Source organism: Equus asinus, chromosome 17 (genome assembly GCF_041296235.1).
Source record: "Equus asinus isolate D_3611 breed Donkey chromosome 17, EquAss-T2T_v2, whole genome shotgun sequence".
Lineage (NCBI taxonomy): Eukaryota > Metazoa > Chordata > Mammalia > Perissodactyla > Equidae > Equus > Equus asinus.
In genome coordinates, this window is record NC_091806.1 from 48383427 (window position 1) to 48395934 (window position 12508).

General features: G+C 66.0%; 2 protein-coding genes across 5 annotated transcripts; both read left to right on the plus strand.

Annotated features, from left to right (window-relative positions):
- Window positions 1-1629: 1629 nt before the first annotated feature.
- Window positions 1630-9788, plus strand: SYT8 (synaptotagmin 8). Of its 4 annotated transcripts, none has more exons than XR_011495224.1 (8): window positions 1630-1737; window positions 5073-5542; window positions 6055-6141; window positions 6274-6441; window positions 6539-6706; window positions 6809-6914; window positions 7009-7757; window positions 9680-9788. XR_011495224.1 is itself a non-coding variant. In XM_014830243.3 (8 exons), the coding sequence occupies exons 1-8, from the start codon at window positions 5174-5176 to the stop codon at window positions 7481-7483; spliced, it is 1164 nt and encodes a 387-aa protein (XP_014685729.3). In that variant the 5' UTR covers window positions 4957-5173; the 3' UTR covers window positions 7484-7614. The 4 variants fall into 4 exon arrangements, 2 of the variants coding, with proteins under 2 accessions (XP_044606220.2, XP_014685729.3); XR_011495225.1 differs by lacking the exon at window positions 1630-1737 and adding an exon at window positions 4623-4751; XM_014830243.3 differs by lacking the exons at window positions 1630-1737; window positions 9680-9788 and having other exon boundaries at window positions 4957-5267; window positions 5370-5542; window positions 7009-7142; window positions 7250-7614.
- A 534-nt stretch (window positions 9789-10322) lies between these two features.
- TNNI2 (troponin I2, fast skeletal type) lies at window positions 10323-11581 on the plus strand. The gene is made up of 5 exons (XM_014830245.3): window positions 10323-10459; window positions 10545-10673; window positions 10819-10908; window positions 11010-11186; window positions 11350-11581. Exons 2-5 carry the CDS (start codon window positions 10551-10553, stop codon window positions 11443-11445), a joined length of 486 nt encoding a protein of 161 aa, XP_014685731.2. The 5' UTR covers window positions 10323-10459; window positions 10545-10550; the 3' UTR covers window positions 11446-11581.
- The last annotated feature ends 927 nt before the right edge of the window (window positions 11582-12508 follow it).

Genomic DNA, 12508 nt, shown 5'->3' on the forward strand with positions numbered 1-12508 from the left:
GGCATGGGGTCCCCCAATCTGCAGAGGATTGTGGTGAGCTGAGTGCCCGTGTCCTCAGCCATCCAGGCCCCAACTGAACGGGGTGCCTCAGCCAAACGGGGCGCCGACAGCCAGGGTCAGTGCGGACAGGGCGCACACGTGCCATCCCGGCACGTCTCCTGGCTCCATGCCAGCAGCTCCCGACTCCCCAAGCCAGCGTTTGCCGTGAGTTCCAACCTCAGACATTTCCCAGGCAGCCTCAAAGGAAGCATCCCCATCCAGGAGGCCCGCCAGGGTCTCCATGCAGCTATTGGCTGCCAAGCCGCGTCTCGGGGGCCGCAGGGCTGGCCCGCGGCTGCCAGCTCTGTTTGGTTTTCCCCTTCCTGCCCTGGAACCTCAGACACCGTCTCGCCATGGAGGCGCCCATATCCTGGGGAAGGTACAAAGGCCCTACACAGTGGGGCTGGGGCGGGCCGCACGCAGGGCACACGCGCGCAGCTGCACTCCAGGGCCCCGCAGCCCGGGCGACCGGCATCATGCCCCGCCCCGCCATGCATTTCCCCCAAAGCACGGGAGCCCGCTCACCCAACAGGCCTCCTTCTGTGGCCCCAGAACTGTGCGGGGCTGTTCCTGGCCCCTCTGGGTCAACTGTTTCTTCCTAACCCCTCTCACTGGGAGAAAGACCTGGGCCTCGTACAGGGGAACACCTGCCTGGAACCGGGTGTGACCAGCACGGGCACACACGTGCACACATCCCACCTGCTATATCCCCAAAGCCACCTCCGATCCTGGGCCGAGACTCCCGGAAGTCCTTTCCGACCAGCCCTGCAGGTGGCCCTGGTACGACAGACTCCTGTTAAGCATTAACCAGCTCCATGTCCGGCCACCGGCTGATAATGGGTTTGGGGAGACACCCTGGCCTGCGAGGGCCACTCAGAGCTGGACCCAGGGAGGGACCTGACCCGGAGTGACTGGGCCAGTTAAACTGGCCAGAGCTGAGTGTGGGAGCTCAGATCAGAGGCCCTGCTGGGCCCACTGAAGCCAGAGGTGCTGGCATAGACTGGAGCTGGACAAGGACCGAGAACTCTGGAGACTGGGCTAGCCCAGCCAGAAGCAAAGGCATGAGTGCAATGACCTCCAGAAGGTTCTCTGGGCTCCAGAAGCCCAAGCAGCCGCAGAGAGTAGTCTGGGAAGAGCAGCACTTGGCCAGCGCTGCCCAGCACACCCAGGGCCGCTCACCCCTGGGCACCAGACCCCCTTGCGCTTGGCTCTGTGGCAACAGAAGCCATCCTCCTCCAAAGCCACGTGGCCTCGTGACTCAGGACACCCTCCCTGAGGCGTAGAACCTTCTCAAACCAAGATCAGCCTGACCTTCCCCCCTGCTGTCCTGCCCAGAGGTCACTCCTTGCAAGGACGTCACCTCTCTTGCAAGGCCTCTGGGAGGACTGGAGACACCCCAGCCCCGGGGGAACCCCTGGAGTTGGGCCAGAGCCCAGCTGACCTGGCACCTGGGTCTCGGGAGGAACTCACTCCTAAGGGAGTTCCCCGGCTCCTGAGGGCCAGCACTTCCGGCCCTGAGGTGGGGCTCCCCAAGGCCCTGCCTCCCACACCCCTGCCCCCCAACAAGAAGAATTTCCTAATCGCTGGAGGCTGAGCCAACGCCGGGCTCTGGCTGCGAGCTCTGAGCACTGTCTTCCGTGCCCTGGTCCGAGAGTGAGGCCTGGAGGCCTGGCGGGCCACAGGAAGTGCCGGCATCAGGTGAGAGCTTGCTGCCTCTGAGGCCTCCCACCCTCGACATCCGGGGACTCCTCTCTTCCCTAGGAGGGCCCACAGAAACCCGCTCCCATGGAAGCACCAAAATTCCCAGTTAGACGTAAGGAGGAAGGGTTAGTTAGCACGGGTTCAACAGGTGCCCAGCCCCAGGCTGACAGGGAAGCTGCTGGGCTCGGGGAAGCCGGGATCCCTGACTAGGGGAGTACACAGGGCAGAATCCAGCACCAACTGCATGACAGGTCTGAGTGGGGGGAGTGACCAGGGAGGGCTTCCTGGAGGAGGTGGGCCTCACACAGACCTTGAAGGGAGAGTGAGATGAGGATAGGAAGGAGGGGCAATTGAGGCACAGAGCAGTGGGAGGAAAGCTTGGCAGCTGCAGGAATGACCAGCTGTGGCGGGAGATGGGGCAGAAGGAGGGAGCCGAGCTGATCTGCCGAGCTGGGATGGATCCACTTGGGGGAGTGGCTGGGGTGGGGTCTGGATTTAGGAAGGGCACCACCCGTCTCCCTTTCCCGGGAAAGACGGGCTTAGTACCTAGAGAGGGTTCCCCAGCCAGGCCACGGGACCCAGACACCCAGAGCTAGACGGTGGGAAGGACTTCCTGCCTTCAGAGGTGTGGGCAGGAAGGAGGGCTGCCAGAGGCTCTGGTGCAGAGGGGGAGAAGCAGGTGGCCTCAGAGGGCAGGGAGTTGCCCCTGGGTCATCTGCCTGCCTAGGGCACCTGAGGCTTTCCCCAGAAGCTGCAGCCTGGAGGCGGGACCGCGGCCGGCTGGCGGGTCAGTGGAGCGCACAGCGCCACCTGGTGGCTGCGAGCCTGTCTGAGCCTTCACCACCACTGGGACCAGCGGTCCTGAGGGACCCCGTGCCTCCACAGGCCTGGGGCCCCTCGGGGGTTGTGAGCGGGATCCCCAGGGTCCTGGATCCTCTTGGGCCAGCCTTCAGGCATTCCCCGTGGTCCTGGGGGGACAACCTTCACCAGGCTGGCCAGGAGCCCTGCTGGGCCAGCAGCACCCAACCCCCCGCGACTCGGTGCCCGCCCCACCCCTGACCTAACCGTGATGAGAACGCCAGCAAAGCAGGGGCATGGGGAGAGCTACACACATACACACACACGCATGCACACACGTATGCACACATGAACCTACAAGCACACACAGGTATGTACACACATACAGATGGAGATCCTGTGCTGATGACTTCTCGCAAACTCTCAACCATAAAAATCTCGAAGGAAGCTATTTTCATTCCAGAACACACATAGGCTCTGAAGTTTCAAAAAGTAAAGGATGACTTCAGGTTCCACACGGGGGGCCGGGGCCTCTTTAAATCTGGCTTTGTGCAGCTCCCGCGACCTTGTGGGACCCTCAGCCGCTCTGGGGCCAGGCCGGGCATCAGCAGCAGCCCCCGGGGCTGCTCCACCAGCCACGTGGGGGCCACTGAGCAAACCCAAAAAGGCCTTCAGAGGAGGGACGTGGAGGCAGGAGGGCGGGCGGTGGACAGAGGGCGGCAGAGGCCTGCGAGCTCCCTGGAGCAGCGTGAGCTCTACCGTGGGGCCTCACCCCGTGGGCCCTCCAGCCAGGCCGGTTCCATCATTGGGGGGGCCCGTGCAGAAGGAAAACATGCAGCCTCTCATTCAAGACTGGTTCGAGGGGCTGGCCCGGTGGTGTAGTGGTTAGGCTCGCACGCTCTGCTTTGGAGGTCCGGGATTTGCAGGTTTGGATCTTGGGCACAGACCTACACCACTTAGCCACGCTGTGGCAGTGTCCCACGTACAAAATAGAGGAAGATGGGTACAGATGTTAGCTCAGGGACAGTCTTCCTCACCGAAAAAAAAAAAAAAGGCTCGAGATGGTGACGACAGGCACTAAACCAAGCATCGGGTCCTTCTCTCTGAGCGTGGGGCCCGGGGTGCAGGCTGCCCCTGCATCCCTTCTTTGTGCTCCACGTCCTCAGGCCTGGCCCTCTGCTCTGCTCTAAGCTCTGATCTACTTAGCTGTAAAAGACCTCACAGGAACAATGCGTGCAAAGTCCCTCCAGGGGATGACAGAGCTGGAGCTGGGAGGCAGGACCCCTGGGGCCTGGTCTGCAGGTCTGAGAAGGGGACCTGGGGCCACCCTCCCCTCTTTGACATGCAGTTCCTTCCTCTGAACCGTGAGGGGTCGGGCTGGTTCACGGTTGGTTCTGGGAGTGGATCAGCCTCTGCTCAGCCCACTGGGGAGAGGGGCGTTGACGCCTTGTGCATTGGGGGTCATCTCCGGAATCACAGCGGGGCTCCTTTCTCTCCCTCCCCACGCTCAGCACCAGGCTGGGCGAGGGGCGCAGAGGTGATGGGATCTGGTCTGGATGACTGGTTATTCCTGGCGGAGGTGGCCTGGGTTGGGACCCTATTGCAAGAGAGGTGGTAGGCCCTTGTGGGCAAAGAAGGCAGGCCCCAGGTGGCAGGAACTGTGACTCTTGGCTGCCACTGCTCCCGGAGGAGGGGGAGGTCGGGAGGAGCTGAGCCACAGGGAGGAGCGTGTGGGCCTGGGTTCACAGCGCACCCCACTGTGGCACCCGGCCCCCAGCTGGTCCCTGTTGTGGGTGGGAAGATCCAGCCCCAGCAGGTGTGCGCACTCCCAGCCCTGGGCAGGTAGGCGGTGCCAGCCGCACCCTCCTGGCCACCCACGCGCAGGGTGGCAGGGCAGGCGCAGGTCTGGGCAGTCGGGCGGGCTGCTGAGTCAGCTCGTGAGGAATGTTCTGGCCAGTCCCAGCTGCACCCTCCCTTGCTGCCCCCTCACCCTCCTCCCCGGGCGCTGCTGGCCCCACGCCCGTGCCAGGAACACACCTTCAGCCCGGACTTGCCCCACACAGCCAGCCCCAACTCCTCACCCCACCTGTTCCCCCAATGACCCCAGCAGAGCCCCGACCCCTTAGCACCCCCATTCCCATGCTCCCAGGTCGCTCCCAGGCTGGGGGCCCACACGTGTGAATATGCTCCATCCGCGTGACCGGCAAACCACGGTGGGCCCGCGGTCAGGGGCAGGGATGAGAAGGGACCCCCAGAATGACCCCCAGGCAGGGCCCAGGGCCCCAGGGGATGGGGGTTTCCTGGAGGAAGAGGCTCTGCAATGAGGAGGGGCAGGGCCCTGCGGCAAGGACCAGGGAGGGCAGCGCCCAGGCTGGCGTGCTGGGCTGGGCTGGGGCTGGGGGCTGGGGGAGGTGGCCAGGAGGCTGGACCTGTGGCAGCTCAGCCAGCACGTTGGCCAAGGCCCAGTCCTCCCTCCCTTGGCTCCACTCAGAGCCCTCGCCCCTGGCTACCCCGGGTTGCTTCTCCTTGCCCAGGCGGACCCAGAGCCGGCTGCTGCTGGGCAGTTGGGGCTGGGGGCAGGGGCCCACGGGGCCAGCCACTCCAGCCGTCTCCTGCGAGCCAACAGGGCAGAGAGATGGGGCGCCCCCCGGACCCCCACAGCACCCTGGTCCCGGTGAGAACCACGGCTGCACCCGGGCTCACACCAGACCTCATCGCCGGCCTCCCCTGTGAGTCGCCAGACACCCGGGAGGGGCGTGGGGCTGGGCCGGTGGGTGGCGGCAGCCGCTGGCCACAGAGACATCTCGGCCTACCTCTGTGCCCCCTCCCGGGGCCCCACTGGGCACCCATTGCTGTGGCTGTTGTTGCTGGCATCCTCGTCGTTTCCTGTCTCCTCTGTGCCATCTGCTGCTGCTGCCGCCACGGCCACCGCCACGGGAAGAAGCCCAGAGACAAGGAGGCTGTGGGCCTGGGCAGCCTCCCCGGCACCACCACCACCCACCTGGTGAGGAGCAGGCACCAGTGCTCCCTGGGGCCCCGTTCCCGGCTGGGTCAGTCCCAGTGGGCAGGCAGCTCAGGGTCCAGGCTCAGGGACTCAGGGCAGCCCTGGGTGGCCAGGGGCAAGCGCAGGCCCCGGGGCTTGTCTGGACTGCCCAGGGCAGAGACAGGGAGGGCCTTCCTGCCGGCAGAAGCTGTGAGCAAAGGGGAGGGGGAGGCAGTACAACTGAGGCAGGGGGACCCAAGGCCCAAAGAGACTCGAGTGGCAGCCTCAGGGGTTGGTCCCCAGGCCATGAGGAGCCACAGCAGGTTCTTGAGGAAGGCAGCAGTGCGAGAGAGGGATTTGGGGCAGATGCACCAGTTCTGGCCAGTCCCACAGCTGAGCTGAGGGTGTGAGCCCTTCTGGTGCCTGGACTGGAGATGGACGGTTTGACTCAAGTTGGAGAACTGCTGCCTGGGAGGTCCAGGGCTCTGGCGGGAACACAGTCCCAGCAGCACCCGTCATCCCGACCACCCCAGGTGCAGCCAGATATGGATAACGAGGGGGACCCCAAGCCATGGGGGCGCCTGCTGCTGTCCCTGCAGTACGACTTCGGAAGCCAAGAGGTGAGGCCCCACTCTGCAGGCCCAGAGGGTCTGCGGGTACATGGAGGGGAGGCCGGCACAGGGTGCGCGGGGCCTGGGGGACGCGAGGCCAACCAGGGAGGGCCCCGTGGCTGAGCCACCCCTGGCTCCCAGATCAGGGTGGGCCTCAAGCAGGCGGCGGACCTGAGACCTGGTGGCCCTGGCGGCACGGCGGACCCCTACGCCCGCGTCAGCCTCTCCACGCAGGCGGGGCGCTGGCACGAGACGCGGGTGCACCGTGGCACACTCTGCCCGGTGTTCGACGAGACCTGCTGCTTCCATGTGAGCTGCGGCGGGTTGGGCCGGGGCCGGGGCCGGGGCCAGGGGCTGGGGCCGGGGGTGGTGGGCCGGGGCGGTGGCCGCTCACACCCACGTGCAGGTGTCACCAGCCGAGCTGCCGCGGAGCAGCCTGCAGGTGCAGGTGCTGGACTTCAGGCGTTTCTCCCGCCACGAGCCGCTGGGCTCACTCAGCCTGCCGCTGGGCGCCGTCGACCTGCAGCACGTCCTGGAGCTCTGGCACCAGCTTGGCCCGCCAGGCACCGCCGAGGTGAGGCCGCTACCACCAGGCCCCAGCCCGGCTCCGCCCAGTGTCCGGCGGGGAAACTGAGGCCCCGGGGGCCCGGCTGAAGCCCACTCTCGCGGCCCGCAGCCTGAGCAGACTGGGGACCTGTGCTTCTCCCTCCGGTATGCGCCTGGCTCAGGCCGGCTCACCGTAGTCGTGCTGGAGGCCCGAGGCCTGAGCCCAACGCTGGCAGGTGAGAGCCATGACTGCCCCCTCCGCAGATACAGAGCGGGCCCTGGGCTGGGCCCGCAGACCTGGGACGCCCTTGGCCCCTCTTGCCCACACAGATCCTTACGTGAAGATCCAGCTCATGCTGAACCAGAGGAAGTGGAAGAAGAGGAAGACACAGGCCAGGAAGGGCCCGGCTGCCCCCTACTTCAACGAGGCCTTTGCCTTCCTCGTGCCCGTCAGCCAGGTCCAGGTGGGCGGCCTGGAGGAAGGGGACCAGGACCCCTCACCCCTCACCCGGGGCCAAACTGACCCCTGTCCTTCTCTCCCTCCACCGCCCCTCTGCCTGTCTCTGCCCAGAGCGTGGATCTGGTGCTGGCCGTCTGGGCCCGGGGCCCACAGTTCCGGGCCGAGCCTGTGGGCAAGGTGCTGCTGGGCGCCCGGGCCTCTGGTCAGCCCCTCCAGCACTGGGCGGACATGCTGGCCCATCCCCGGCGGCCCATCACCCAGTGGCATCACCTGCGGCCTGCCAGGGAGGTGGACCGGGCCCTGGCCCTGCAGCCCCGCTTGCGCCTGCCCCTGCCTGGCTCCTGAAACCTCCCCCGGGCCCCCGTCTTCCAGGGCTCAGCTGGTCTCCTGGCAGGCCCACTGTAATAAAGCCTTCTCCTGCCATCACTGTGTGTCCTTCCTGAGCCCTGCCTGCACACAACACTGTCAGGGGCTCCACCGTCATCGCCGTGAGCCCCTCTTGAGGGCGGGGAGAGGGCTCCTCTCTGGACCCGACCAAGCCCGGAGGCCTCTGACCGATGACTGACCCCTGGGTGGCATGAAGAGGCCCCTCCAGGCCCAACAGGGACGATATGGAGAGGTGGGGAGCCCTCCCCATCTATGGGGGCTGGAGGGTCGGGCACAGCGTTGGGGGAGGTGGGCTGTAACTGCCCTGTGAGGACACGGTGGGCAATCAGGAAGCATTTGAGGAGCAGTGACTGTGGAGGGAGGGGACCCCAACGCCAGGGGCTGCCCCAGCTCCCTGCAGGGCCCCCAAACCTTCCGGCGGGGGTGGCTGCGGGCCCTCCCCTGAGCGACCAGCAGGGGGCAGCAGATGTCTTCGGAAGCCACCCTGGGCCTTTGGGGGCTACGGGCCCGGCCGGAAGGCAGCTCTAATCCCGGCACATCTGGACGGCCTCAGCTTTCCTGACCCTCCCCACGGCCCCCAGAGCCGGCGAGCTGGGGCCGCACATCCCCAGCTCTGAAGATGCCAAGTCATGGCCCTCCGGATGCCTGTGCAGGGAGGGACCCGGGCGGGGGGCGCAGGCCCAGGCCGGGCTGGGGTGAGAAGGGCAGTGTTGGGCCTGCCCGGGCAGCCAGGCAGGCCCCAAGGCCCCTGGGGTCAGGGAGAGGTTCCCAGGCGGGTGGCGCCACCAGGCTCAGGTTGAAGGACGAGTTCCGCATTGCGCAGGAAACGGGCCCTTGGGCAGGGGCAGGGCATTCCAGGTGGGGCTGTCTGTCCAGGGCTCCCCTCACCTCCTGTTCTCAGGCAGGAAAGCGGGTCACGTCCAGGGGAAGGCAGCCCCCCACCCCAGAGACCTCTGGCCACTGCCACAGACCCTGAGGCCATGTTTGGGGGTCCAGGCCTTGCCCCGAGCTGGTTTGGAAGAGGGGAGGCACGGGCTAGCTCGTGCCTGAGACGCCAGCCCGGGGCTGCAATGAGCTGCAGGGAGAGGCCCAGGGAGCCGGGGGCCCACAGGGAAGCCCAGTGGGGACTGCAGTGTGAACCCCAACTCAGGGCCCAGTGGGGCCTGGCTCTCGGTGACGCTCAGCTGACCCCTGAGCTGTGCGCCCCACCGTGGCCCAGAGAGGCTGTGCCCGGCTGTCCTTGGGCTCCTTGCAAGAACAACAGAGGCTTCTCAAACTCGTCACTGAGCCCTAAATAGAGCAACCCAACCTCACGCCCCCCCACCAAGACTTCTTGGACTGGATGGCAGCACGCGGCGGGGCCGGGCCAGGCGGCCTGGGCAGGTGGGGAGGTGCCTGTGCCCCCATTGGTCTGAGGAGGGCTCCATGCCCTTTCTGAGATGGGGCCCAGGCTGGGGGAGGCCATTTATACCCCTCCCCCTGGGCCCACCAGCCCAACTCGCTGCTGCCCGCCTGACCTCGCTCCCAGCACTGCTGCCCAGACACTAGGTGAGGCCGGCCCGGCCAGGCCAGCCGAGGCTGGGGAGATGCACTACTCAAGCTAGTCTGCAGGAGGACTTCCCAGGGAGGGGGTCTGGGGGCTGGGGGCCACCGCCAACAGCCCTCTCTGGGGGGACTCCATGGAGCTGAGAGTGACTGGGAGATGCACTGGGACGTGGGCTGGGGAGGCAAGGGTCCAAGAGAGACCCCTGATGGCCAGGCTTCACATCTGGGACACTGGAAGGGGATTTTATGGGTCCAGGGACCCCAGTCAAAAGTGGGGAGCAGTTCCTTACATGCACTTGGGCCTGAAGCCGAAGGAGCAGCGCTAAAAATAACTGGGTGTCTCTGGCGGCCACCTGCGCTGGCCCATCCTGCCCCTCCCTTGGGGACAGCTGCAGCAGCTCCAGGCCCTGCCTGGGACATTTTGGGAACACTGTCTCCTCTTACTTCTCACTCCGGGGAATCCCAAGATATCGCCCTCCAAGGAGGTTGGAGCTGGGGGGGCGGCTGGGGAGCCGGGTTAGCGTGAGGTGCTGTCCCCCACCACGGGCAGCCGGTGTCCACGCGGGACCGGGCTGTGGTCCTGACCCTCCTCGACTTTCTCTCCCACAGGCTCTAAGCCCAGGACTCAGGATGGGGGAGTAAGTGTCACCCCCAAGCCCGGGGCCCCTTCCGCCCCGCCCTCCCCCCCCCACCAGGGGCAGGGGTCTCTCTTCTCCCCAGCAGAGGCCCTGCCGCCCTGGTCACCTCCGTCCCCACCTGCCCCATCCTCAGGCCCCAGCACATGGCCCTAACCTCTCTCTTCTCTCTCCCCAATCCCGCCGCCCTCCTGGGACAGTGAGGAGGTGAGTAATTGCCTAGGGTGAAACATGGAGGGGATGGGACCCCCACCCCCAGAGGGGTCAGAGGTCAGAGCTTCAAGACCCTGAGGCCCAGGGAAGATGCCCCAGCCCTCCGCCTCCCCATGAAAGTGCCCCACCCCATCCACCAAGACGCCCATGAAACAGAGGAAGTGGCTGCCAATGCCTCATGGGGCAGGGGAAGTGAGGCTGCGGCCGGACACTGGGGAAGTTGCTTCTTCTTTCTGACTACTGCACCCCCACTCCCTCACCCATCCCCACTGTCTTGGGGTGCAGCCTCTTCTCCCCCCGCCTTCAAGGCTGATGTGCCACCTGGGCAAAGGGTCACCATGCAGTACCGTGTCCTGGGCCCAGCTCCCCCCAGGGCCTCAGGAGCCCCCCCAGTCTCAGCTGTCCCCTGGACAGGACCCCCATAGCCCAGCCGGGAGCATGGAAAGGACGTGGGCCCCCAGGCCGACCCTGACTCTGCCTTTTCCCCTCTGCCCTGCAGAAGCGCAACAGGGCCATCACGGCCCGGAGACAGCACCTGAAGGTAGGTGCCGCCTCAGGGAGGGCCACCCGGGGGTCTGTGTGGCCGGGCCCCATGGCCCCTCACCCCTGCTCCCCGCACCCCGCAGAGCGTCATGCTCCAGATCGCGGCCACGGAGCTGGAGAAAGAGGAGAGCCGCCGTGAGACGGAGAAGCAGAACTACCTGTCAGAGCACTGCCCCCCGCTGCACATCCCCGGCCCCATGGCCGAGGTGCAGGTACCCCAGGCCCGCCCCACCCCCAGCAGCCATCCTGCCCGCTGCCTCGGTTTCCCCATTGGTCAAGAGGGCAAGCAGCTGGTAACAGCAGGTGGAAGTCAGGCGTCAGGTTGGCCGCCCACCCACCCGCCGCCCTCACCCCCAGGAGCTCTGCAAACAGCTGCATGCCAAGATCGACGCGGCCGAGGAGGAGAAGTACGACATGGAGATGAAGGTTCAGAAGAGCACCAAGGAGGTGAGGGGTCGAGGGGCAGGGCCAGGGGGCTGGGGGGGGGGCCCGACTGGGTGGGGAGCCTGGCCCCCGGGTCCCACCCAGCCCTCTCCTCCCTCCCGCAGCTGGAAGACATGAACCAGAAACTGTTCGACCTGAGGGGCAAGTTCAAGAGGCCCCCGCTGAGGAGGGTGCGCATGTCAGCCGACGCCATGCTCAAGGCACTGCTGGGCTCCAAGCACAAGGTGTGCATGGACCTGCGCGCCAACCTGAAGCAGGTCAAGAAGGAGGACACCGAGAAGGTACGCGGCCTCCCCCCACGGGCTGGCTCCAGGCACGCAGGGTGGCTCCCCACCTCCCCTGGCCCTGGGAGCCCATTCACAGAAGGGAAACTGAGGCTGAGGGCTGTCCCTGACTTCCCAGTGGGGTGGGTGGGCCCGAACCCTCTCCTGGCCCCACCCTCAGGAGCGGGACCTTCGCGACGTGGGCGATTGGAGGAAGAACATAGAGGAGAAGTCCGGCATGGAGGGTCGCAAGAAGATGTTCGAGACCGAGTCCTAGGCCCCCCACTGCCCACCACGGCCTGGCCCGTTGCTCCCAGCTCCCAGGAGAGCATGCAGGAGGGGAGGCCGATAGAACTCCACCTAGGAGGACCCGGTTCATCTCGGTTGTCAATAAAGGATTCCAAGCCCCGTGACCTGCGTGGTCTGTCCTGCCCCAGCCTCACTACCCATAGGCCGCCTGGCCACCTCGGGACGCCACGCTCTGGGCAGGCGCCATCACATGGTGGCACGTCAGTGCTGTCAGCATCGGGGAAGCCCGAGGTTGGGGTCTATGGGGCGTCACACACGGGCGTCAGGATTTCAGGCAGGGCTGAGAGGGCCGTATCCAGGGCTGGAACCACTCCCCCGCAGCCCGCACCCTGGCCTGCTTGGTGTGGTCAGTGGTCACTGGTCAGTCCCCAGGAACTCCCCAGGGCTTGCCCTGGACATGCCCGACCTTGCAGGGCCTGGAGACAGATGGCCTGGTCATGTCTGAGCAGTTGTTCTCGGAATGAGATCTTTTGTGTGTTGTCACTGTCATCCTCCGGGCCCCGCAGGACCCAGAGACCCTCTCTGCATGACACAAGTCCAGGAGGGGCCTGTCGCAGCATGCCCTGCTGTGCAATGTGGCCAGTCCCCCACTCCTCCCAGCCTGTTCCTCCTCAGACCCCAGACTCTGCCATGGGGGGGAACGTGCAGGCCATCCTGGATCATGCGGCCCTCCCAGAGTGGCTTGTGCTCAGGGGACAGGGGCTTGCCTGCACTGGGGTCTTTGCTCCCCATGGGGGACTGATGACAGGCCAACCTGGCCCCACGCTGGCCCAGCAGGAGAGCCTGCATCTCCTTTTTGCTCAGCTCCAAGGCTCTAGCCTAACTCACACATCAAGGGACGATGTCCCCCCCCTACCCCAGGCCCAGCCAAGGACTGTCACCACAAGGCCACGGTTGTCAGCTTCCTTTGTGAGGGATGATATAGTGACCTGCCAAGGTCCCTCTGCTCAGATCTTTGGTGGGGAATCCAGGGGAGGACAGGCCGCGGCCCCATGATGGAGTGGCTGTCCACCCTGCCCTTGCCCTCAGGA